Here is a 27503-nt window from a genome sequence, read left to right as displayed (position 1 = left end):
CTGCGTAGTCAAAGCAGCTCTGTTGCAAACCTTTTGCGTTGCATCTATAAAGGCTTACTTCCGACTCGAGAGAAGGAGCGGGCACGCTTTTTGAGAGAAGCGTGTCAGCGCGTTTCAATGCAACTGCTGCTAGGAGCGCCTGCGCGCAGCTTCTCCTGGGCGGGTTTTATTAACCGTGCTTTCCCCCCCACCCATCCGTTTCTCCCCCTTTCCCCCTTCTCCTCGCTTTTTGCCATTAAGCTTTGCCTTCCTCCCGGCTCGCCAGGAGCTGCAGCCGCCGCCGCCGCCGCTTTTGACCACCACCGGCGCGCGCTCCTTCTCCCTGCGCCGCCAAACGCGGCTCCGTTCCTGGATTCGAGCGGCTCCTGCTTTTACCACGCGCCTGCCCGGGCCTTGCGGACGCGCTGGTTGCTTTTGCAAATTGCTGTTGCGCGCGCGCGCCGCTTGGGCCTCTTCCCCCTCCCTCTCCTTTTTCCCCTCGGGTGTGTGTGTGTGCGTGTTGCGGGGGGGGGGTTGTTGTTGTTGTTGCCGCTGTTGTGGTAGCGCAGTCCGCCTCCACCTCCTCCGTTGCTTTGCGACCCCGAGGGCGCCTCTCCGATCCTACCTCCCTCCCTCTCTCTGGGCTGTGTGTGCACGCTCCCGCGTGCGCGAGCAGATTTCCCTAGCTATGGTCCCTGTGCCATAATAACCGAGGGAAAAAAAAAAAAAGCCCGCACAGCAACCGGGATCCTTGCTTGAGAGCCGGCTGCATCGTTTTGCAGCCTCGCACGGCGCCTTCTTGGAGGAGGGTGTGTTTTTGCGCAAAGCCAACAAGACCCTTCAATCAAAAGATTAAAAAAAAAAAAATCTTCATGTGAATCCAGCGGCAGGAGAAGCAAAGCAAGGGAAGACCCATCTGGCGCTCCTCCTTTTTTCGCTCCGCAGCGGCGGCGGCGGCAGCAGCGGGAGGAGACGCTGTGCAAAGGCCAACCTCTGCAACGGGGAGGCGGATTCCTGCGGAGAAAGCGAGCGCAGGGCTGGACAACACGCTCGCCCACCGCCCCCTCCTTCCTCTGCCAAGCCCAGGAAAAGGAGCTCCAGGAGAGGAGAGCGAGCGTCGGGTGGTTTTCTCGTTTTGTTTGTTTGCTTGCTTTGCTGCAAAGCTTTGACCTTCAGCGACTGGATCCTTCTCCCTCCGCCTCCTCTTCAGCCCCAACGGATCCCCAGCAAGACAGCACCAAAACCATCGCCTGGCGTTTTTACAACTCCCTCCTTTTTTCTTTTCTTTTTTGCAAATTGCAGCTTTTGCTTTGGGTCGGCTGGCGAGGAAGAGATTGGGAATGGAATGAAATAATATATATATATATATATATATATATATATATATATTTCCAAAGGCGTCCGGAAGGCTTTTTGTGTTCTGTCCCCCCCCCAGACAAAAAGAAAAGGCCGCTTGGATTTTTGTTTGTTTGTTTTGCTTGGATTTCCTTCTTTTCCTTCCTCGTTGCAATGGCCAAACAGCAGCTCCCGGGGATGGAGTGCTGAGGAAGAAACGACCTCGGCCGCCTTTCGCTGCCTGCATTTTCTGCCTGCTGGGACTTCTCTATTCTTTCCCCCGTTTTTTGGGAAGGGGCCTGGAGGGGTGGGGGGGAGGGAGAGGGAAGAGGTGGAGTGGGGGAAGCCACTCTGCCTCCTTCCATTCATTTTGATTCCGCATTTTGTCTCTCTCCAAGTCAAAAGCTAAAAAAAAAAAAAAAGGAAAAAGGGGGTGGTGGTGATTTTGGGAGATCCCTTTAAGGGAGCCTCAGATTTCTTGCAAAAGGGGAAGGGGGGAAAAAAGGCTGTTTGTTTGGGAAGCTTGATTTCCGCTCTCTTAAATTCGGGTGTTTTTTTAAAAAAGGAAAAAATTGTGCGTGGGGAGGGGGGACGCTGGAACTATTTTCTCCCCTCGTTTCTATCCTTCGATCTGCGGATCTCTCCATTTGTTTATCGGAAAGCCCCGGCACGCACGCAGCTCCCAGCCTCTTCTGTGTTTTTATTTAGAGAAAGGGAGGGAGGGAAAAAGAGAGAGAGAGAGAGAAGGGGAGCAAAAGAAAAGATGGAGGTCGAAGATGCGGACTGTTTGCTCCAAAGTGGTATATGTTTGCTACTTCTGGGTGACTGCAGGCAACGCTGAGCGCCGCGACCTTTCTCCAGCCTCTCGGAGTACTTTGGAGGAGGAAGAAGTTGTCTCAGGAGGGGGGAAAAGCGGGGGAAGTCTGTTACCTTATTTTGCAGGCACCAAAACAGGCTTTTTCCCCCTGCCTCCCCTTCCCCCGTCTCGGTTTCTCATTCAGAGGGGGACAGAACAATTTCCTTCCTAAGGAGGGAGGAGAAGAGAGAAAAAAACAACACCCCATTGCTCCAAAACATCTCGTATTTTTTTCACCTTTCCAATTTCTTATTTTTCCCTCCTCCCCTGAGTTCTTGAAGGAAGGGGACGCTTGGATTCCCCCTCCCCATTATTATTTTTCGTGGGGAGGGAAGGAGAACTGAGGACTTAAAACTGTTGGGCTTTTGTGTGTATATATATCAAGAAAAGGCCGTTTTGCTCCAAAATAATAATAACAAAAAAGAGGAATGAAGTCAGGCGCCGGAGGAGGGTCTCTGACCTTATTTGGGGGACTTCTGATTATCTTGACTGCATTTTGCCTGTGGCCAGCAAATGGAAAAAGTGAGTATTGTTATTTTGGGGAGCGTGGGGGATTCCCTTCAATTTAATGGGTGTTGAGGGTTTAATTAGGGTGAATGTAGACCTGTGCCTCGCATTGCGGTGGCAACGAGAGAGAAAGTGGGTGATTTTAAAATGCTCGGGTGTGTTGTTGAAATTGGCCCTGAAAACGGCTGTTTAAAACAACAACAACCCCTCCTCTCCCCTCCATTTGTTGGTGTGATTTCTAGTTTATTAAATGTAAAATAGATATTATTCCCATTTTTAGAAAAAAAGCAAGCATTCCCCCCCCTTTTGTTAGGATACATCCTATTCCAGGACTATATAACCCTCATATTGTGTGTGTGTGAGTGTTTGTGTATGTGTGTATACACACACACGTGTGTATATCTGCTGCGCATCAAAGCAAACATTAAAATCTCAGAAGAGAGACTGGTGATGTCCTCTTAATACGCTGCCAGCGCTAACCATTTTAGGCTGAGAATAATGCCTTCGAAATAATGCACTCACCATTCGAATGATATTTGTGGGGAAAATATCATTTCGATTGATCGTTGTATTCCTGGTGAGTGATGCTGTGAGTCTTCGGCCCCCGGACCAGAAAAGGGAGAAAGATGAATGGTTGCGAGAGCAGTGCTGCGTAAAAAAACAACGCAGTTGTAAAGATGCTTTTCTCTTTCGACCCGGGGGCGAAGGGATTGATGTGGGGAATGTTGTGGGTCCGGCAGCAGTCTGAGCAATCGAGAAGATCGGGAGAGAAAGAGAGATGCTGGCGGTGTTTTCCTCTCCCCGTTCCCCGCCTGCTTCTTGTTTTCTTTTGTGTCTAAACGTGCCCCGAGTTCCTGCGTTGCGAAAACGTGGTTCCTTGTGCGCGTGCCTTTCTGCTGGTGCGCATCGCTCTGCAAATGGTTAAAGTCTCCAGTGTGTGGACAAAGATGTCTGGATTGAGTGCGTGCGTGTTTCTCGCCAGCCAGCCGCCCCCCCCTTTCCGCATCTTTTCGAGATCAGCGTCTGTCTTGGTTGCTTGGGAGAATTTTTTTTTAAAGTCCCGATTAAGGCTTAATTTCGGATTCCCCCCCAACCCTCTGCCTGCCCGCCCGCTTGGGTTCTAAGAGGAATTGGGAGTGGGGCGGGGGGAGAGAGTTGGGTTGTAAATATGCATATATAAATAAGTCCAACTTGCAATTAATTATAACTCTGGAACTATCACGGATAATGGTCTGCTTGAATAGCTAAGGGGCGGAGATGCTTCCTTTCCTTCTTTTACCCCCCCCCCCATGTGGTTTATTCAGTTTGCTCCTTTCAGAGGAGCGAGAGAGTGTATGTGTGCAGTTTTGGGGGGGGGGACTATTCCTTCAATGCATCCATTTTAACTCTGCATCCCTCTGTCTCATACTGCCTGGGTGCAGAGAAATGCGGTTGGTTTAGAGTGGGAAAAGATGCATTTCATGCGTTGTAAGCTTTGCCACTACAATGTGTGAATCTGTAAAAACAAACGAGGGGAAAATGTGCTCCCAAATCAAAGCTGGCGGCTGGATTTGTTGTTTACCCTGCAGTTATTTTGGTGATAAAATGTTTTTGAATAAAAGGAATGCACCTCCTTTGTCTTAAGAGCAATCCATTATTAATACACTTCTTTAAAAAGTGTTGAAAGGGTGCTGGTTGGAGAGAAAAGAGCTTTGGACCTGCTGTGGTAAGGTTACTAGATACAGAGGTCATGTTGCTCTTTGTTTTGTTTTGTTTCTTTACTATGTGGTGAAAATTCTGGGTATAAATTTATTTTTTGCAATTGTTGCTTGACCTTTCCCGCCACACACAAAAGGAGCAGAGGGGAACCCCAGAAAGCCTTGTTTTTTTCCTAAATTTAAACATTGGCCACAAATTTGCTTTGGGGATAGAATGTGGGAAGAGCAATTATCAAATTTTAAATGGCTGCGTAGGTTTGCATGCATGTTTGGCAATAGAATTGGAAGTAGACAGTTGAACAAGTGCGATTTAATGTCTTGAATGAATTTCATGCCAGGCGTAATTTTTAAGATGTTGGTATAAAAGTTTTGTTTTATACTTTACCTGTGTTAACTTTCCCATCCTTAAGGAAACATCTGAACAGCATTCTTAGTAGCCAGCACAAATAAAATAAGATTGCACATTCTTTTTAGATTCATTGGGATTCCTTCTAAAATGGTTTCTTTTGAGCTGTTGGACTAAAAGGCCTTTTTTCAGGGTGTGTGTTCCAGATAGTAAACATAACATAGCTGCTTCTGTCTGGGGGGAATTCATCTTCGTAGTTCAGTTAAAAGCACCCTCATTGTGTGGTGCTCCTGTGTGTGTGTGTGTGTGTGTGTGTGTGTGTTTTTAATGCTCATGTTAAGAGAAATGGTCCTGAGCAGATAATTTCATGATGTAGCCCCTCCTCATAGTAGAGGAAGGAACATTTTGTCTTAATTTTTATGTGATTTTTTTTTATAAAAAAAAATAGAATGTGTCATAGTCCTACAAGCTCTTCCATTTTCGGTCATAAGAAGCCATGCATTCCTAAATAGGAATACACAAGCGTTGAGACCAAGATTGGGGGTGGGGAAGGCAGGGTGTGTGCATGTGGAAGCTTCAATTAATTCACTTAATTTTAAAGTTGCTAGAATGTGATTGGTGAAGAAAATAGTAAACACAGTTGATTAAGAAAGCAAGTGATCTGTTGTTGACGCTTATGGTTCTTGCTGAGATGTCTTTGTACAGCACTGAAATGTTTTGCATGCAGAGAGGGGTGTGTGTGTGTGTGTGTGTGTGTGTGTTGGTACAAATTGCGTGTTAAGCTTTTCCAAGCAGGTGGGCGGCCCCTTATGCATGAGGCGGGTTTTGCATGGACACTTAACTTGAATTCTTACCTGGCCTTTAGGTTGTTTCCAGAGGTAGAGAGTGTGCGCATTGAGGTTCCTCCATTCAGTCCTTAAGGCGTTGACAAATATAGGCTGCTTTGACATCAAAACAACCTCCTCTGTACCTTATTGATTTGTGTGGCGGGGTGGGGAAATCACCCCAGTGTTGGTCCCTATTTGCTGCACTAAAACTGTGTTATTTAGTAGAGCACATTGCAGCTCTGTTCACTTAGATCTCTATCTCCGAATAGGTAGCAAAAACCCCTTATAGCTGTAATTATTTCTGTGAGTGTGTGTGTATAGTATCAACATCAATATCTCTTAATGTGCTTGCTGATAAAGCGAATATAGTTAGCTTGAGAGAGCGTAAAAGGTAATTCCCAGTGTAATTTAGATACTTGAGTGCAAAATGGCCTCGCCACTAAGGGGATTGGTGTACTGACTAAGAACCTAGGTGGCAGAGGGACTGGATATTTCATTGCAAACCACCAGTGAGAGGTTATATGTCAAGGGTCCATGGCGATGAGTGCGTTCCTAAATACTGCGTATTGGTTGTGCCTCCTTCGATTCTTACAGCTTGCTTGCTTGCCAGCTCCGTTTAAGCCAGTATGTTCTTTGGCTAACTGAATTGTAGATGCTGCAAACTGTTTTGGTACCTGAGCAAAGGATTGCATAATTGGATGCAGTTATGACTGTGCAGTTCTCTTGACAGGTGGTGTGTTTGGGGGTATTCACAGTGGAATTGGGGTTGAAGGTGAGTAGTTATTTGATAGCAGGTGCAAATGATGTCAGAAGGAAATGAATGCAGTTGAAGCCTTGGCCCTGTACGGAACAAAAATAAGGGTAAAAATTCGGCTCTGGAGGTTATACCACTGAAATCAAACACTTAACATGGGTTATAAATGAGAAGATACAATATTAGTATATTACCTGTTATCGGCTGTAGATGACCTTGGGCCTAAGCAGATAAACTCAAATTTTCTAAATTGTCGAAGATTTATAGGAAAAGCTCATTTTTGTCACAAGTATTATTTTAAGTTCTTATTGCTGCCAGTTGCGCTAAAAGGGAAAATAAACATAAAGATGCTTAATGTGGTCACTTGGAGGCAATTTTTAATTGGCATAGGTGAATTCCTCCTCTTCTTCCTTGTATATGTAGGCTTAAGTCTTAACTCTTTCACTTACCTGTGTTGTGGCTCAGGCATCTTAAAACAAACTGGCATTCTAAATTTGACGAACAGTTCAGCCTTCTGTACTGTACTAATTCAGAACCCCCCCCCCCCATTTTGTGAACTAGCTTTAAAATTGATTTTAAATGGCTAACTTGAATGAAGCCATAATTATCCTCTGTTCAGAAGAAGTCCTTCTGTTCCGGCAACTTTGCCATATTTAGATTTTGTGATGAAGACACTGTGTTCTGGTTATAATGTTTTGAACTGAGACTTTTCTTTCCTTGTAAACCAGTACTCCATTAAAGCCAAGCTCCTTTGCTCAGGATGTACACAATGGATCCTAGGTTTTGTTGGTGGTGATTTACAGTACAGTCCTAACTGTGCCTACTCAGAAATAAGTCTTGTTGAATTCAATGGGGCTGACTCTCCAGTAAATGGGATTAGGATTGCAACTTTGGTTATTTGGAGTAACCACCTCACAACCTGCTTCTAACCACAAGTGTATCGTCTTGAAATCTGGTTGATTTTTAAGTATGTGTTTAGGATTAAAGTAGTTATTGTGAGAAGCCTCTTAACTGATTCCTTTGCTATTACTAGGATATTATTTTAAGTATTTAAAATGCTTTGGTGATAATAGTTAGAAAAATGATGATAGGTGTTCTGCTACTCTGAAATTTGGAACTGTGAAAATCTAGAAATAACTTAATTTGCTTAGGTTGGGTTGGGGTGAGAATTTTTCTCTACCTGCTTAGTTAATCCTGCTTGTGTATTGATGGGTCCTAAGAGAAGCTAAGCAAAATTACTGTAAAATTCACACATTGCCAAAGCCCTTGTAGTAGATCTGGTAAGCAGGGAATGGAAAATATTACCGGTAGTTTGCTTTCGCTTCCTCCCATCTGTTCCTTCTAAAGAATGGATTTCATCATCAAGATCTTGGATACTCCAAGCTTGAAAACCCAACCCTGTTTCACCATATTAAGACACTTCCTTAAAAGAACTGTAGTATTGCAGACTTTTCAAAACATTGTTGTGGTTATGGTTTTTGAGGTATTCTTTCTTAGAAAAAAAGATCTCTGCTTAAACTTAACTGGGAAGTGCTTTGTCGACTTAGACTTCCTCCCTGCTTACTATGCTGCTGCAAGCTATCTCTCTTGAGTGGGTTTTCCAGACAGATTCTGTAGGTGCCATTTAAATAGCTTTAAAATTCTCTCCTGATTTTTGGCTCACTCCCTTAGAAAATGTGTTTTGTATTGAACCCCAAATAGTGTCTTTAATTAAAAAAGAACTTGCACAAACCTTGATTGACATAGGATTTCCCACCTACACAGAAAAGTGAATCTGCAGAGTGTATGGAACTCAAACTCTGCAAGTGCTTTAAATACTTGGAAGTTGCCTTGCTTCAAAAGTTTTTGAACACCTTCACACCCTGTAAAATCATAAAACTCCCTAACATGTTGGGAGATGCTGCGGTTTTCGTATGGCTGAGTAATAAAGGAACTTTCCTAGCTGTTAGCCTGTCCCTGTTGCTCTTAGAAACTAATTATAAAAGGCAGATTGCAGCAAGCTTGTTATCTGGGCTCTTGTGCAACTTTGTTTAGTCTTCCTTCCATTTGTGGAGTGTGTGTTGAATTTTTGGCTGTGTATGTGCTGTTTTGAACCTCTGTGTGTGTGTGTTCTGCTGAGACAAAAAAGGCCGCTGAGAGCCTCTTTCCTTCAAGTTATGCATAGGATCTGGGAGCCCTGGCCTGCCATCCTGTGCACACTTACCTGGGAGTAAGTTCCTTTGGACTCAGTGAGGCTTAACTGCTGAGCAATGTTCATAGGATTGCACTGTCAACATCATAAAGACTACAGCAAGTTTAGCATGCTCTGTGAGTTTTTGTACAGGAAGGTGCTGCTTTCTTACTTTACAAAAGGAACTTTCACAGATCTTATCGGAAATCTTAAACTGAATCCATTTTCCGTACGATGGACACAGATAAAGATAACACTTCTCTGTTTACAAAATCTAGGGAAAGCTGCTTTGCTAGTATGAATGATGTATGCTAAACATGGAGGATAACTTGATAAGAAATGCTAAAACACATTAAAGCTCTTTAGAAAAGGTATACTGTTTACCTCCATAGCCCTTCCATAGTGCATGTGGAGTGCTTTGCACATATAATTTTGATGAGCACTCCTGTAAGGTAGGCTTGCGTTTACTGTATTGCATACTGTATTGCAAAGGGAGCTTAAACTGAGAGATGACGAATTGCCTAAGGCCATATTGGTTGAGGTAAGTCTTCAACCCAGTTTCCAGGTGATGTCACAGTTAACTCACTAGAATGAAAGTTTGTTTGAAGTGGATGGATTGACTATCTTGGTTGGAAAATATGTCAATTTCTTGGCGTTTCCCAGGATTCAATCAGCGTCATATGGGCTGTTCTCGCTTAAAATTTCACAAGAACAAAATGTATGTTGGATCAGCTGATTATGTGTAAGAATACATTTGGTTCCTTAAAAAAAAGGAAATGAAGTGGTGTTTCTCGTTTTCTAACAGGTGTAAACCAAAGTATTGCACCTCGTCGCAAATTCAGCAGAAGATGCTAAATCCAGTGTTGGGAAACTTTCCCAGCTTTAGGGCCTCGTTCAATTCCAGGCAACCTTTTGAGGGTCATTTGACAGTGGTACGCAGGGTCAGAAGCAAAAATGGCCAGAGCAACAAATGCTAATTCTTGCATTTCAGGGGGTTGGACTAGATGACCCTTGGGTCTCTTCCAGCTCTACAATCCTATGATTCTATGACTTCCCTTTCTGTGCAACTATCAAGACAAGCACGAAGCATTATCAGAGTTGAAAGACACATTATAGTCAGGCAAAAACACTCAAGAAATTTGTAAAGCAAGGGTGTGACTGAGGGGTAAGGGGGAGTCCCCACAGCCAGAAATAGAGTGCTGAAGGCCGCTGGGAATGAAATTCCTTAGCCCTGTATTAAATGGTGCATTTTCCCAAGCTGAGATAATAACCAAAAGACGTTCTATAGTCACTGTTTTAAATTCAGAAGTGCAGGCATCTCTTCATGATAGTCACAACCTTCTAAGTTTATGCATCCTTCTCAGATTATATAATAATATTATAATTATGGAACAGTAATAATTAGGAATGCATTGTGATGATCAATGCAGATCTTCATGTGTTACCTTTCAGCTTGATTTACTGTTTTCTGTGAGCTTAACATGGGGAAATGGGTTTGGAGTGCTCCAGTATCCTATCTTGAAGCGACCTAAGTTGTTTTCCGTGAAGTTGCATTGTACGTAAGAGAACTTGCACGCCATTCTTTTGAAACTGAAGTGCCATATGTTTGAAGTGTTCCTAAACACTTTGGAGCTTTTGGAGCATACAGCGACTAAAAAGCTCCGCTTCCATGCTGGCTGGCTGGCTCTGGAACTTTGCAGACGAGGGACCCAGCCGCAGAAATAGTTATATGACCCAAGTCAGCTACACCACTGTATACAATAGTTCAGATTCAGTGTTGGAAATTAACCAGGCGCGTTTTGCGACTGATGTGGGTCTAATTACGACCATGTGGATGTCAGGTTGGTGACTGCAGAAAGCAAAATGTCAGTTAGAGAAGGATCTGAAATATTTTCCTTGAAGCCTGAATTTGTTTTATTCTGGATTGTTTTATTTGATGTATTAATGTGTTGTAAACCACTTTGAGATTTGTTCTTTAACATATAAAGCGGTATAGAAATGAAATCAACAACAACATTCATTTAAAAATGGCGCTTAGACGTTCCATTGTGGTGACCTTAACCTAGGTTTAAGCTGTCATTTGGCGATTGCCGTATTTTTTGCTCTATAAGACTCACTTATTCCCTCCTAAAAAGTAAGGGGAAATGTGTGTGCGTCTTAATGGAGCAAATGCAGGCTGCGCAGCTATCCCAGAAGCCAGAACAGCAAGAGGGATTGCTGCTTTCGCTGTGCAGAGATCCCTCTTGCTGTTCTGGCTTCTGAGATTCAGAATATTTTTTTCTTGTTTTCCTCCTCCAAAAACTAGGTGCGTCTTGTGGTCTGGCACGTCTTATAGAGCAAAAAATATGGTAGCTTATGTATTGACTGTTTAGATCTATCCTTTTATTTTTAATAATCTGGAGCACTGAGTTACTACAGACCTGTGCAACTTATGTTTGACCAGCCGTTTACAATGTTCCATTGGGCTGCAGTAAGCCTCCTTTTTTTGACAACTAGCCACATTCAGGTCACGTAATGGATGGGTTGCAGTTGGTTCGCAAGTTGTGCAGGCATGGAGTACAGTACCTCAGGCTTGGGGACACAAGAACCTGCCTGAAAGAGTCAGGGCAATTGGCCCATATACCTCAGCAACTTTCACCTGAATCCCCCCAGATCACTGCCATTCCCCCCCCCCCCCGCGAGTAGATTGCAGTCTCTTGGGAGTCGGACACCCTGGTCTAGGGCATTAAAAAAAATAAATTAAGGTTTGTGGCAATGTTGACCACTTGCAGTGGTCTTAATTGGTAGCTGGGTGGTTGTTTTCTGTGTTGTTGTTTTTTAAAAAGCCCCTTTGCATTCACTTTCTGTGGAAGGCAATGTTCACTGGATGCTTTAACCTTAGCATACTTGGGAGAAAACTTCACCAATTTGGATGTGACTTCCAAGTGCACATCTTTTAAAGATTTAAGGAGGTGACTATTTTCCTGGTGGGGCGAGAGTTAATGCTAGTAATAGTCGTTCTCAGCCACATGCCTCCCATTTCCGTGCACAGATGAGTCTAGCTGAACCTGGTGACTTCATCTCCTATGTGATGCCAGCAAATAGCATTAAACTGTGTGATGCCAACAAATAAGCATTGAAAAAATTGGAGGCGGGTGGTGGTGGTGGCGGAATGGGAAGCGGTCAGGGAGAATGTTTATCATGCGTTAACCTATTGATGCTACAGCACACCGTAAGTGATAGCCCTGTTTACTTCGAAGTATGAACCAATATTGTGGTCCAGCTGGCTATGACTTTACATCTGCTGTGTTTTGAATTTTGCTCTTTTGTGTGTATGGGGGGGGAGGGAAGGAACATTATTATTTTGGAAGGGGAATCGAGCGAAGCGCAACGCTTTGTAGTGGCAGGAGGCAAGGGTGGCTCAGAACGAGCGGCACGCAGCACACGGCAAACAAACCATTGACCTTCTTGGCTTCTTGTTATCAGCACAATCCTGCCCTTACTACAAAATTCAAAGGGGCTGCTATCTTGTTTTCTAAGTTTCCCAGATAATAAAGAAACTCCTGGGGGGTGGGGGGGAAACTCGTGGCCATTGATATTGCCCTGTGACCTCTGCTCCAGTTGCTTGAGAAACCTGGAGAGCGACCACTCTCACCTCAACTACCTGAGCTGTTTGGAATGGGGAAGCCATGGATTCCCGGTACGCAGGAAGCTTCCCTGTTTGTCCATCTAGCTCAGTCTTGTCAACCCCTGACTGGCAGTGCTTCTCTGTGATTTTGGGCTGGGTTCTCTCAGCCCTACCTCAAGTTGCCAAGGATTGAACCTGGGTCCTTCTGTATGCAAAGCAGATGCTGAACCCCTGATGCTGAATCCCTTTGCCAACATGGGAATGGGAGCTTCTCTACATGTAAAGTGACATCTAGTACTGGGGCCTGGCCCTGATTGTATTTAGGGCCCAACATTCATAGTGGGGTTTGACCTCTTAACTGAGTCCAAGATGTGGGCTGTGCTCTGCAGAGGGTGGTCACAGGGGAGGCCCACACACAGCCCTTACGTGATTGGGAGCAAGCTGTGCGATTGTGGCAGTTCTCCGTCCCTCCATAAACAGTGCTCAAAATCCCTCAGGCACCAGGCATGTTTTGCAACCAGTGCTGGTCCAATTTCAACTGCAAGGAGATTTCTGGGCGCCACATTGGCGACTGACACCTTCATCAAGCCAGATGACTTGTGTGCAGCAAAATATGCGCATCTTGGAACCATGGACCCCTTGCTGTGTACATCTTAGTCTTCCATCATTACATCACAGAAAGTGAGTGCAGGGCTGTGTACAGATATATTTGTGCTGCAGCCTTTTCACCAGCCACCCAAAGGGAACTCACATACCACAGTTTAAAAACCTCTGCCTTAGTCTATAGACTATAGAATTGTAGAGTTGGGAGGGATCTTAAGGGTCATCTAGTCCCAACCCTCATCTCTACTTTAGACCTTGCAAAATTTGACACAAATATATTGTGGCTGGGAGAAGATTTTTGGAAACCCAGAGTTGATTTGCAAGCGAATGAACTTAACCAGAGCAACTTTTTTCTGTTCCCGTTTTTTAAGGAAGCTAAATTTTCATAAAGTCAGAAGGTGAACAGTAACCATTGGAGCGTAGCATGATATTGCAACTGGGGGCACACATTGAACTGGTACTCTCTTGGAAGGGAGAAAATAGCATGCCGGGAAATGGATTAACCAAGGAAATAAATTTATGCTACCTGTTACTAGGACTTGGTGGGTGGGGTGGGGAGAGGAGAATAAAATGGGCAGCAGTTGAATGAGAGGTAGCATGAGAAGTTTAGCCAGTGATCCTGCACAGGGTTGAATAAGACATCTGCTTTCACAGTATTTCTGGACGCCTCAGTAACTAGGCAAATGGGACTTCTGGGCTTGCTTAGAAAGGAACTGGAAGGCTAAAACTGCGGTCTTGCAAATAAAAGGTTTCCACCATTGGTTGAATAGAAATGGGTTTGGAGGGTGAGGAAGAGGTGTGTCTTGCTTCTCCACTAGCAGTAGTGCTGTGTTTATGCATCTTCCTTCAGTGGAACTAACTTCCTCTTTTACAAGTGCCGCAAATAGTGCAGTGTAGTGGTTGGAGCCCAGCCTTAGTACTGGGGAGACCAGGTGCAAATCTTCATAGCACCATCATAATGCTTACTGCACAGCTTTGGGGCTGTCACATGATCTCTACCTTCCTGACAGGGTTGTGAGGATAAAATGGATAGGAAGATAAGCCCACATAATGCCACTCTGGTCTCCTTAGAGGTGAGCTATCAGTGTATTAAATAAATACTTCTCGCTTTTATTTTTTTAAAATGTAAAATGGCTCCTAAGCTTAGAGAAGGGTCACCCACAGTTGGAGATTTCATACTGGAGTGGCTGTATCCGAGTTGAGGGAAAGGTTTGGGCCTGTTTGTTTATGGCATTTATATCCCACCGTTCTTCCACAGAGCTCAGTAGGGCTGGGCGATGCCAGCTTTTCAGCATCGCGCAAAACATTGTGATACAGGAATACATTGCAGTGTTGGCAGGCGGAGGGAGGAACAAGCTGTATCGGCCGTGGTCCTGTGAGGCGCCAGGGCAAAACTGCCTCAGCTGCCTCCAGTGCCTGCCACGCAGAAGGTGAAACTGCCACCGCCAGTGCCTGGCTCAGGGAGGAAGGAGGCAGGGGAGAACGTAAGGGACAGGCAATCCCCAGCCATGATATACTGCTGGGCAAAGGCGTCTTCGCTCTCTGGCCCTCAAACCGATCCTGGGCAGTATAGTGGTACCTCGGGTTACAGACGCTTCAGGTTATATACGCTTCAGGTTACAGACTCCGCTAACCCAGGAATAGTACTTTGGGTTAAGAACTTTGCTTCAGGATGAGAACAGAAATCATGCTCCGGGGTTGCGGCAGCAGCAGGAGGCCCCATTAGCTAAAGTGGTGCTTCAGGTTAAGAACAGTTTCAGGTTAAGTACGGACCTCTGGAATGAATTAAGTACTTAAACTGAGGTACCACTGTATATCAATACATTGCCCAGGCCTAAAGCTTGAGGTGGCATTCATGGCTCTCCCTGTTGCCCCCACAATAGTCCTGTGAAGCAGGTTAGGTTTAGAGCCAATGACTGGCCCAGTGTCGCCCAGTGAGCTTCATGGCTGAGTGGGGATTTGAATTCTGGTCTCCCATATCTTAGTCTACCACTCCCATTCATTACACCACACAGGCTCTCTGGCTGTTAGCACAAAGCTTGTGTAGGTTGGCTCTGCATTTGTTTTTCGTACCTTTTCGTCACCCCTTTCCTGCTTCCACCGGGTACTTGTTCCCAGTTCTTTTGTTTTCTTTCAAATGCCCAGCGATGTGTAATGCTCCAGTCCTCCCAACCCTGCCAACTGTGCCATGAGTGTTGCAAGATTCAACAGGTGGGAGGAGAATCTGGGATCGGCAAAGGCGGTGACGTTCGCTCGGCTCAGTTATCACACAAGGGCCTCTGCAGGGTGGTGGTGGTGGGGGGGAGGGAATAAGTCAACATAAGGGAATAAGTCAGACCCTTGGGTCCATCAAGTTCAGTATTGTCTACACTGACTGGCAGCAGCTCTCTAGAGTTTTAAGTAGGGTTTTCTCCCAGTCCTATCTGGAGATGGTGGGGATTGAACCTGGGACCTTCTGCTTGCAAGGCAGATGCTCTACCACTGAGCTACAACCCTTGCCGACTTAATGCGTTTGGCTTGCTCCAGAGCTTCTGTGCCTAGGCTGAAGTGGATGCAGTGGTGGCAGAAGCATCACCAACACCCTTCCAAGGCTGAAAAAATATTCCACCTGGCTGACCCCCTGCAGTTTTGTTACGCAGCTAAGCAGAATAGCTTATGTATTGCAATTATATTTATCCAAGGAGTACATAGTTCACCCCCTCCTCAGTTGATCCCTACAACAACCCTGTGAGGTGGGTTAAGAGGCAGTGACTGGCCCAAGGTCACACAGTGAGATTCATGACTGAGTGGGTATTTGAACCCTGGCCTCCCAGGTCCTAGTCTAACACACTAACCACTACACCACACTGGCTTCCTAGAGTACATCTGCTTTGGGGCAGCTATATGAATTAAGTAGGTAAATAAATATGGGGAAAGCAAAATGTCACTTGGAGAAGGATCTGAAATATTTTCCTTGAAGCTTGAGTTGGTTTTCTTCTGGCTTGTTTTATTTGATGTCTTAATGTGTTGTAGACTGCTTTGAGATTTTTTCTTTAAAATATAAAGCAGTATGGAAATGAATACAACAACAACTCCCCCTGAGGGGAAAAAATGGCGCCCGTAACCTAAGTTTAAGGTGCCATTTGGTGATTAGCTTACCGTATAGATCTGAGTTTCTAACACTGCTCAGTATTGTCTACACTGACTGGCAGTAGCTCTCCAGGAGCCCTACCTGGAGATGCTGGAGATTGCACCTGGGAGCTTTTGCTTGCAAGGCAGATGCTATGCCATTGAACTGTGGCCCTTATCTCTGGGCGACATTCACACCATACAATTAGTCACTATACAAAAGCTTCCCCCAAAGAGTTCTGGGAGCCGTAGTATGTTAAGGGTGCTTAGGGTTGTTAAGAGACCCATGTTCTCTGCTGCCCTGAGCTACAATTCTTGTACAGTGTACCTCGGGTTGCATATGCTTCAAGTTACATATGCTTCAGGTTACAGACTCCACTAACCCAGAAATAGTGCTTCAGGTTAAGAACTTTGCTTCAGGGTAAGAACAGAAATTGGGCTCTGGCGGCACGGCGGCAGCAGAAGGCCCCATTAGCTAAAGTGGTGCTTCAGGTTAAGAACAGTTTCAGGTTAAGAATGGACCTCCAGAACGAATTAAGTACTTAACCCAAGGTACCACTGTAGTTCCCTGGCAAGAGATTGATTGTTAAACCACTTTGGGAATTGTAGCCCTGTGAGGGGAATCAGGCGGTGTCTTAACATCTCTCAGCACTCTTAATGCACAAAAGTTCCCAGAATTCTTTGGGGGAAACCATGGCTATTTTCTAAAGGGCTTTAAATGTAGTGGTGTGATTGTGGCCAGGGTGGTAGAAGAGACTAGTTTCTCTTGCGAGTGCTCCTGCTTAGTGATGGTGAGCTGTTTGAGCTCTCTCTACTGGTTGCTGGGCCACTCACAAGCACCTTGATTGTGTGAACTGCTTGTTGAAAGGCTAGATGGCATTCATAATTTCCCATTTGAATGTGTTCTTGAGCGTACCAAGTCATAAGAGGTTCTGGCAGGGCAATCATTATCTGGATTTGTTGTCTTTTAGAGGTGAGATCGCTGGAGACTTGCATGTTTGGTGGTTACTTATTTTAGATAAATACACAAGTTTATTTATTTCGATTTGTATGCCACTTTCCCATTATAAATGTGCCCGAACAGAAATGCGAATTGGTACATCATTACAGTCTTCTGTTGCACCACGGTTACCCTAACACTGAGCCATGATTCTCCACATAAATTTCCCAAACTGTTATTGCTTTGGGTGCTCCTGCAACAGTCCATTCTCTGTTTATGATATTTTGGGTCCTGGCAAGTTTGGCACCTACAGTGCACACCTAGAATGAGGCTTGTCCCCCCCCCCCTTCCCTTACAAAGGAGTGATTTTTTAAAATAAAGTGCCGCATATTGCTGAGGTCTCTGTTTGTACCATGACCCCCACTCTACCATTCCAGCAACAATGGAATTCCAATAAGGAGTGGAATATTTTTAACTTTGTATGCAACAGTGGAAAGTCGATCTAGTTGATTGGAAGTTCCTGCTTAGGAAACTCTTGTAACATACACAAATGGCTCCTTGAGGATTGGTGTGTGTGTGTGTGTCCTTTTACTATGTTTTTATATACAGTGGTACCTCGGGTTACATACGGTTCAGGTTACATACGCTTCAGGTTTCAGACTCCGCTAACCCAGAAACAGTGCTTCAGGTTAAGAACTTTGCTTCAGGATGAGAACAGAAATCGTGCTTCGGCGACACAGCAGCAGCAGGAGGCCCCATTAGCTAAAGTGGTGCTTCAGGTTAAGAACCGTTTCAGGTTAAGTACGGACCTCGGGAATGAATTAAGTACTTAACCTGAGGTACCACTGTATGCTGGAAGCCGCCCAGGTGGCTGGGGCAACCCAGTCAGATGGGTGGGGTATAAATAAAATTTTGCTGTTGTTGTTGTTAGGCCATACAGATATTTTGCCTGAGAGAAATCCTCCTTGTGGTGCAAGGGTTAAGTTTGAGGCTCCACCCCACGGCTTGCTTAGGTTTGCAAGGGGGGAAATGCAACATGCTTTGAATTTTTGGAATTCCTAACCCTAATAGTTCACTGGATGAAGGAATGGTTTATTCATAAGAGGTGGGGGGCCTCCCTCCCTTTTTGCATTCACCAGACCTCTCTCCACCCCCTTACTTCCTGATGATCTGCTCCCAAGATTTATTGGGGAGGGTCTAAGACTGATTGTTTGTTTCTCTCTTTCATATTGAAAGGCAGCCTTTGAAGCGGCAAAAGCTGTGCTTCCTGTTGCTGTGGCTTGAGGTTACAAAGGGAACAGATCATGGAAGTCTAGTCACTTGCTTGGGCCTTTTTCAGAGGAGATTTTAAAGAGAATCCTTAAAACATACACACAAAGAAACAAACAGGACGGCAGGAAACTTCCTTGCACCAAGGCCAAATGCGCACCATACATTTAAAGCACTATAATACCACATTAAACAGTCAATTTCTGCCAAAGAATCCTGAGAAGTATAGTATGTTAAGTTGCTGAGAGTTGTTTGGCGGCCCCCTGTTTCTCTTGCAGAGCTTCAGTTCCCAGAGTTCCCTGGGAAGAGGGGCAACACCCTGGGAATTTTAGCTTGTCCGTGCTCCTACCAACAGTGTGTATGTAGTTTAGGCTATCAGTGGCTACTAGTAGTGTTTCTGAATGCTGGTTTCTGGAAACCCGAGGTGGAGAGAGTGTTCTTGTGATCCGAGTCCGCTTGCAAGCTTCCCACAGCTGCCTGGTTTGCAGCTGTGAGAACAGGATACTGGAATAAGTGGGTTATTGGCCGGATTCAGCAGGGCTCTCGCATGCTCAGTTTCAGGGGAGAAAAGGCTGGTTAAGAGATACCAGTTTGGTCGCTCTTTTCCCCACTCTGCCGCAGTCTTTTCCTAGATGTTGTTGGACTACAATTCCCATCATCCATAGCCAGCAGTGCCAGTGGGTCCATTTTCTGGGCGCCAGTGGGAGTCGGGGGGGGGGATATGCTTAAATACGGAGAAACTTCACAGGGACATGTTTGAATTGGGAACATAGGTAGTTGTATTAACGGGGAAGTTTAGAGTGTACTTGCAAGGTCATGATAGGGCATAGCAGAGACACCTGTTTCAGAGTGTTTGCCATCATATTTATGCTTGAAAGTTTAAGCTATTGGTTATCGAGGTTGAACTGCCCTTGGATTTGTCCCCCACATATTCAGGATATCTGTACCCTCGTGCAGCTTCTTTGTCAGAACCTTGACATGTTTAATAGCCCTTTTTGGACATCTGCTGAGTCGATCTGGGCAAGGAGAATGTGTTGATCAGAGCTAAAAAAAAGAGAAAAGAAAATTTTCTTTGAGAGTAAAGTAACTCATTATCTTCTCTGGGTGGCATAGCATCCATCTGCTGATATAAAAATGAGTATGAAGTAAAGCTTGTGTTCCTTTAGAGGTTAAGCATAGTTATATAAATTCTCTGGATTGCGTACTAGTTAGAAGGAAGTGGCAGAGTGTTTGCTAAAAATGGTGAATGAAGAACATTGTAGTCCTCAGTTTTGTCCTTTGGAAGATGCACCACGGTAATCGCAAGCGCGCGCGCACACACACACACACACACACTTCCTCTGTGTGTAAAATGTGGTCCAAAGAAAACAGAACACAGCCAAAAAGAAACTGTAGTCCTCTTTGAACTGGGATCAAGTTTGTCTTTCTAATAGATTAATTTCAGGGCGAAATGAACAAAAATAAGAAATAACGTGTTGTGCAGTCGTTAGTTGAATTTTCTGAAAGGAAGGCAAGATGGGACGAAACGGCAAAGGCAGGTGTAAAAAAGAAAAGCAAAAATGCCAGATACTGCTTCTTGAAAAACATTCAAATCTTATTAAATCATGTGAATTTGGTCTCAGAACCTCAAAACTCTGGATGCATTGTAAACTTAAATGGTCCTTCAGGGGAATGAATAGCGAAGTCTTATTAAGTGGCTATTAAAAAAAGGTGCCCTAGGTATATTCTCACTTTGTCTTCCAGTGCTGTCACTCTTGTCTTCAGTCGAAAAAACAGACCCCAAGGGGAGCTTTGGGTGTAGGGAGTGGCTTGGGTTGTCTGTGGCCTCCCTGACACAACATCAGACCACCGTTTTTTAGCATTTCGTGCTCAAACCTTAGGCGTTTCTGCTTCTCCTGCCTCTTTCTTCCTCCTGTTTTCAGCCAACTGCAGTCACTTGCCTGCTCCAAACTTGAACAAGGTGAACCATGGTTTAACTGTGATTTAGGGAAGCAAACCAACTTCAAGCTGTGGCTTTTATGGTCCTGCCTCATTTCCCCAACCAACAAATACAATCAACCGTGTATTTAAGTGCTTGCTTGGGATCCGTCCTTCTTCCACCAACCTGCTTGCTCACCTGCATGCTGTCTAGCAGGCTGTGCCTGGCATAGAAACCAAATGTCTTGCTGCTTCTGTGCCCAGAATTGGAGCTGTGTGCTGCAAGAGGGATAGATCTCTCATTCCTTCCTCTCCCAGCCCTCAGCAGGATAGTAACTTTAGTGGGCTTAATTGCAATGTTGAGGACAAAGCTCTGGTCCCTCTCCCCCACCCCCAATAAAAACGTTCTATATAGCAGCATTACAATATCAGCAGTTTGATTTTCAACTCCTTCCCTAATGAATCCCTAGCATGGAATTTGCCTTTTTCATGGAAGCTGCGTGCTAGGTCAACAGCTTCATTGAGCTATCTACTGTGACCCCAAAGTCTCACTCCTGGTCAGTCATTGCCCCGTCAAACTCCATGAGATTATCTCTGAAAGTACGGTGGCTTTCACAAATAAACTTTCTTATTTTGAATTGCATTTGCCATTATATTCATTCACTTGGGGAAAGTACTTTTGGAGCTCTTCACGATCCTTTTTTTTTTTTTTTTTTTTTTTTTTTTTTTTTTTTGCTTTGAGTCTGAAACTATTTAGTATCGTCAGCAGACACGGCCACCTTACTGCTCACCCCTAACTGCAGATTCTTTAGGGGGGATTTAAAAAGCTTTGGTCCAGTACAGATCCATGGCAGCATGGGATTCCCTCCCTTGGGAGAACTGCCCATTTATTCCTGCTTTCTGCTGCTTCGCCAGGACTTCTCTTATTTCATGAATGCCAAGCTTACTTATGAGTTTTTGGTGAGGTACTTTGTTGAAAGTTTTTAGGAAGTCCAAGTACACTGTGGCTACTGGATCTCCTCTTGTTGACATTCTCAAAGAACTTTAATAGCTTAATGAGACTGTACTTACAGGACTCATAATAGGTTAGTGTGACAGAGGGGAAGAATGGTCTCTGATGCTTTGTATTGGAACCCATGATATTCTCTCAGGGTATGTATCCACGCCATATATTTAAAGCAATATCATACCACTCATGGATTCCCCCAAAGAATTTTGGGGGTGGTAGTTTAAGAGTGCTGAGAGTTACTCAGAGACCACTCTTGCTCTCCTAGAGCTACAAATTTCAGAGCAGTTTAATGATCCGTCCCTCTTCACATGGAGAATTGTAGTTTTGTGCGGGGAACAGGGGCCTCCTAACTACTCTCAGCACCATGAACAAACCACAACTCCCAGAATCCTTGGGGAAAACCGTGGCTGTTTAAGGTAGTGTGATAGCCACTCAAATGTATGGTGTAAATGTGGCCTGAGTGTTTCTAAACTGCAGAACTGTTTTATTTAATTTTGTTTATAACCTTAAGCGTTGCTTTTAAAGATGAGTCCATGTATTGTTTTTTAATCCTGTTCTTTCTGTTCTTCTCCCCACCCCCGATCATTTGCCTTCCAGTTTGTGGGCCAAACATCGACATTCGTAACAATGTGGAGCAGTTCAAGCAGCTGGACGACTGTACGGTGATTGAAGGGTACCTCCGAATTTTGTTGATCAGCCAAGCCGAGGACTTCAGTCACTACCGCTTCCCGAAACTCACAATGATCACAGACTATCTGCTGCTGTTCCGTGTGGCGGGCTTGGAGACCCTCAAAGACCTCTTCCCCAACCTCACAGTCATCCGCGGCAAGAACCTTTTCTACAACTACGCATTGGTCATCTTTGAGATGACTAACCTCAAGGAAATTGGACTGTACAACCTGAGGAACATCACCCGGGGGGCCATCCGGATCGAAAAGAATTCTGACCTGTGTTACCTCTCTACCTTGGACTGGTCTCTGATCTTGGATGCTGTTTCAAACAACTACATCGTGGGGAATAAACCGCCAAAGGAGTGCGGGGACTTGTGTCCGGGGACAGCCGAGGAGAAGCCGCTTTGTGAGAAGACATCCATTAACAACGAATACAGCTATCGCTGCTGGACTTCCGGCCACTGCCAGAAAAGTAAGCATGGGTGGTTAACTTCTGCCCCCTTCTAAAAAGCATTTCGTTAAGGAATAACACTCCTCTCCACCTCTTATAACGCATACACCTGACATGTTATCGTTGACAGGAGCTGTCTGTGAAAAGGCACGGTTTCAAAACCAGTGTGGATTTGGGTAGAAATGACCTTGAAATGGCAGATAATTCTGTTTGCCCACTTCTTGAACTAAATTCTAGAATAAGACAGAGAAGGATCAGGTGTTATATATTTATTGCAGGGGTGGGGACACCTATGGCTGTTCAGATATTTGTGGACTACAGCTTCCATCAGCCGCAGCTAGCATGGCTAGTGGCCATGAATGATGGAAGCCATAGTCCAGTAACAATGGAAGGCCACAGGTCCTCCATCCCTGATCTTTTTATACCCATCTTTGCTTTCATGATGGAATTTGAGGTCATGGAGATATTCAGAGTTGTATCCAGTGGTGTAATTTAGCTGATGGTAAGGAAGCATCAGTGGAAGGGGGAGGGAAACAATTTTCAATCATTTGCTCTCTCTAAATCTGCTCAAGAACATTGTGGGAAACTCGAAAGCATATTTAGGGGCGAGGTATTTCTTGTGGGGGTGCAAGGAGGTGTGGGGGGGGATAGTTGAAAATGGTTTCCTTCCAAATTGCACTGATGGACACCTCAGTGTCTTCTGAGCAATGCCATTGGATAAAACCCAGACTCCCTAGGTGTTCTCTTCTTCCAGGCGCTGACCAGATTAGCTACAGCAGTTGTCGTTCTCTGGTGTCCCTTGAACCATAGCCTGGTACCACTTTGGGCAGCTGGTGGGGGTTGGGGAGGATAGCATGTCAGGACACTTCACAAGAAGAAAAGCATGCCACATTGGGAGGGTAGGCAGGACCCTATATGGATAAAGACTAGCTTTGTATGTGCGGATAATATTTTATTTGCGTTGAGAAAAACACAAACATGCAAATCCTACCACCACACATTGACAGCCTCGGAAAAAGCATCAACACTTCTGTATGCTGAATGTATAACTTCACGGAAGTTACCCTGGGTACTGGCTTCCTGGTGTGTGTGTGGAAAATCATAGAACCACATAACCAGATGGCGGTTATGTGTGTTTGTGTGCAGCATGTAGATATAAAGTTACCTGAAATTTGAGAGGGAGGCAGAATATGCAGGTCCTTTGATTTGCACTGTTGCTCCTCTTAGAGAGTCGCATTATAGGAGAGACTCCACTTTGCGGAAATGGGTTCTACATGATGCTGACAAATCTTCAAAAGTGCAATGTAGTGCATTTTTTTAGAATGACAATGCCCCTCCTCTCCCATTTCAGGCTTTCAAATGGATCTTTCACTTGTCTATCAAAGCAGTTGTGGACAGAGGTGGGGTTTTTTTTGGAGTATATATGGATTTTGAATGTGGTACCTAGTGGTTTTACGTAACCATTACAGCTGGGTGCACAGGTGAAATTGTGCTTGTCGCTACTGTTTGCAGTCTTATCACCTGTGGCAGAGTTTGCCTTCCCCTGATAAAAGCAAAACAAAACACTTTTGTTTTTGTTTTCTTTTTTTTTTTATAGAAATTTATTGGGTTTTACAATAGCAATACACATAATAAACAATGTAACATATATCTTGACATAATTTCACATTTTCTTTGGACTTCCTCACATCTCCCGCTCCCACTTTCATCGTTATAGCATTTTGTCAGCAATTTATTATCTTATTTGCAATCTTATATCCCTTCTATGCTTCATAATCTTCTACTTCTCAAAAAGAGTTATATTTTCTCAATCTCACTTATTTTCTTAAAGTCATCTAAGTTTAGTGGTGCTCAGTTATATTGATCTAGCATCCTGTTTAGCATTCACTCAAATTGCAATGTTTTTGTAAATAGTTCTTAAATTTCTTCCAATCCTCCTCAGTCCTCTCTTCTCCCAGGATTTTGTTTTTGTTTTCTGCTTTGGGATGTGCGTGTGGGAACTAGGATGAACATGCCTGCTGCTCAGATAATGGGTAGTGCATCCATTCTTGTATTCATCCAGTGGCGTTGAGCAAATGGAACTACGGCAGTGTGTTTTGAAATGGTGAAGGGGCCTATGGATTATTATTTTAAAGCAGCAGCCTCCATTATGTAGTGGAGATGCAGCTGGCATCAGTGGACAGCACCAAATATAAGGAGAAATTTATGGCATGTTATCAGTAGGAGTGAAATATTTAGGTTGGGAGGGTGTACTCTGTGGGTCTGTTATGAGGAAGACCCCCAACCTCTTATGAGATGTGGGCAAACATAATCCATTCTCTCTGGAGAGAAATTTGGGTAGATTGGGTTTTGCTTCATTTATTTTAAGTTACATAATGTATTCAAATGTTGAAACCAGAGAGAAGGGTCATATCCCAGTAATTGGGCCTCTACTGGGCAGAAGGATCTAGATTCAATCGCTGGCCTCTCCAGGAAGGACTGGGAGAGATCTAATCTGAAATCCTGGAAAACTATTGCCATACACTGTCGATAATACGGCTTCCTCTGTTCCATTTCATGAAGTAAACTTTGTGAGGTAAGCCAGTATTATCCCCATATTACTGATCATAGGAACTGAGATTGAGTGGTTGGAAGATTGAATTGGGGAGTCAGTCCCCAGCTAATTTTAAGCCAATCCTTTTTGGGCATGGTGTACCCCTACTCACTTAATCCAAAAACACCCTCTTGGAATGGATGCATGGCTGGGGGAGACCCCTTGTTCAAAGCAACTTGGTACAGTCCAACTTGCTCATTGCTGTGTCTCTCTTCTGAGTGGGAGGAGACGGGACATTAAGAGATCCATCCTACCTGGTTGAGTCCAACTGAATAGGTTTAATGGTACAAATGACTTGATTCCATGCCATCAGCCATTTGGAAAGTATTCACGTTGTTTGGTTTCAAGCAGTACTGAGAAATCAGTTGTTAAAATCAGGTATCCTACAGTGCTCTTGGTACTAGCATTTAATAAATGAAATAATGGCTCAGATCGATGGCTTTGTTTCACCAGAATTCAGGTGTTCAATATTGTGGGTCCAGTTCTGTGAAACTCGCTTCTGCCTGAGACCAGGCAGGCCTCCCTTCCCTGTTGTATGTCCAGCACTTAGTGAAGACTTTAAAAAAACACCCCACAAATCAGGGATTTTAAATGTTTTGCTGGTTAATTTCAACTGATTTTATTTCTCATATATTCTAAAAAAATGTTAGGCTGCCTTTGTGTAGCTCCTGTTGGTTCTATAAATGTACAATGCAATTGTGGCCTAGTTTGCTTGGGAGGCTGGAATGCCCTCCCAATACACCAGGAGACTTGCGTTTCTTTCTCCTCCTCCTTCCACATGTGAGGTTTTGGTGGGAGGTCCTCACCTCTATAGGTGCAAACAAAGGATGGTTTGGGCAAGACGCTAGAAGTGTTTCCCAGGCTACAGCAGAAATGACACATTTGTCAATAGTCTGTTGTGGGCTAGAAGCTTTAAAAACAGCACAAAACAAGGTTGAGATTTTCTGACAGAAAATTCTGGGCCGACAGGCATGAAATAAACTGATTAAGAAAGAGTTACAACTCATTTTAGGGGAATTGGGTTTTAGGTATTATGGTAAAGTGGACACAGCAAAGCGTGTTTCTCAGTTCATTGTCAAAATTGCAAGATAAACAAACAAACCCACCCCAAAATTTTGAAGACCCAATATTATTTAAGGGGCTACTGATAATAAGCCTGGATTGCAAAGAGGGAAAACATCATCTTTCCCTTCAGCATGCCTGGAGGGGAACTGCCTGCTCTTTCAGTAGGGAAAACAAGGGAAGTATAAATGTTCAATTGTTTAAAAGGGAGCTTCCTGTTTACCCTGCTTGGATGTTGGAGAGCATTAACAGAGGAGGAACAGGAAAGGGGTTGTAGCTTAGCTGTGGAACATCAGCTTTGCTCCAGATGCTGACATCTCCAGGTAGGGCTAGGAATGCTCCCTATCCGAAATCTTGGGGAGCTGCTGCCAGTCAGAGTAGATAACCCTGGCTCTAGATGGTCCGGCCTGGTGTAAGGCCACTCCCTATGTTTCCTTGTTGGCTTGGGATCAGGTTATTTGAAAAGTTGTAGGGAAAGGCTGTGGCTTAGTGGTTGAGCACAAGTGCTGCTTGCAGAAGGCACTCGGTTTAATCCCTGGCATCTACAGGTAGGGCTGGGAGGGACCCTGTCTGAAAACCTTCCAGGGTTTTAATAGGTTTGTGTCCCTTGGGCCGATGGATTCTGGACTTGCCTTGTCCGTCTTCTGAATGGGGCGCAATACCTAGCAGAATGTTCCCAAATGCTTGGCTCTCCTGCCTGCTTTTCATTTCCACTTGCATTTGTGAACTTTTGATTCCCCCAGATCACCCGCTGTTCATTCCTTTCCGATCGCACCCCAGTTGGTTCCCTTTCATGCTTCCATTCCACTTCTACCTCTTCGTTCAAGCCCTCATCAAAAGCCAACTTCTTCTCTGCATCTTTTGACATCGCCTCTTAGCCTTCAGCTGTGGCAAAGCCAGAAGACACATACAGTTTAATTGGAAGCACCACAGGGCAGAGTCATATCATGCCTTCCCTTATATTATTATTATAGATGGGGAACCTTGGGCTTGGCAAGTGAAGTTGGCCCTTGGGATTCTCCCCAACCACACCCCATCTCCTCAGGCCACACTCCTGACCGACTTGGCTTCACACCCTTCTTGCAGAGTTTTTGCCCTCTTGGAATGTGTCCTTGAACTCTGGTAATGATGTTCACGCGCCTGGATGGTGGACCTGGAAGGGCGTGTAGAAGCCAGCTTATTGTGCACAAGTAAATGAACCATTCATTGCTCCACCTGCTTTTACTCCTGGCCCCACCCACCAGTGTTCAAAATTAGCCAAGCACCAAGCAAAGATGCCTGGGCGCCAGGATGGCGCCTGACATCTCCACCATCTGAAGATCATTGGATCTGGACTGTTTTCACACACTAATACCACCTCCCGTAGAAATCTATCAGCTATATTTTATCTGCACAATCAGAATGAATTTCAGGAACCAGATTGCTTTTTCTGTGCAGCCTGAGTAGTAGCAGTCGCCATTAAGAAAAAGAGATCGGAATAGGCCAATATAAATGTGGACTCTCCCTGGATCAATTGACGTTTCTTCTTTAAGGTCTCAAAGCTCTTAACCTAGCTCAAAGTTGTCATCTGAACTAGCCAGATGTTTAACTGAAAATCAACCATAGTCACTCCATCATTTGAAAAATAAGACTTTAGAGCCCTCTTGCCCCCAAATGGCAAGTAGAGATTCCATTTTGGCAACTGTAACCTTAGTTTAAGGAGCCATTTGGCACCTAGCTTATATATATGAGTTTCTAACCCTGGTATCAACGTATACAAAATTATGCTTGTGGCTGTCAGTATGTGTTTGCACACACACACA

General features: G+C 44.5%; 1 protein-coding gene across 1 annotated transcript in view; it reads left to right on the top strand.

The window, feature by feature from the left end:
• The first annotated feature begins 331 nt into the window (after positions 1-331).
• IGF1R (insulin like growth factor 1 receptor) overlaps positions 332-27503 on the top strand; it is a 184200-nt gene continuing 157028 nt past the window's right edge. The window contains exons 1-2 of the mRNA XM_080982094.1: positions 332-2692; positions 21522-22067. Coding sequence (XP_080838220.1) covers positions 2599-2692; positions 21522-22067 — 640 coding nt within the window. The 5' untranslated portion in view covers positions 332-2598. The remainder of the gene's footprint in view (positions 2693-21521; positions 22068-27503) is intronic.

This window comes from Podarcis pityusensis, assembly GCF_964106645.2.
Source record: "Podarcis pityusensis genome assembly, chromosome: 14".
NCBI classification, from domain to species: domain Eukaryota; kingdom Metazoa; phylum Chordata; class Lepidosauria; order Squamata; family Lacertidae; genus Podarcis; species Podarcis pityusensis.
The sequence above is the reverse complement of the archived record's forward strand: the minus strand, read 5'-3'. Positions and strand labels throughout refer to the sequence as shown.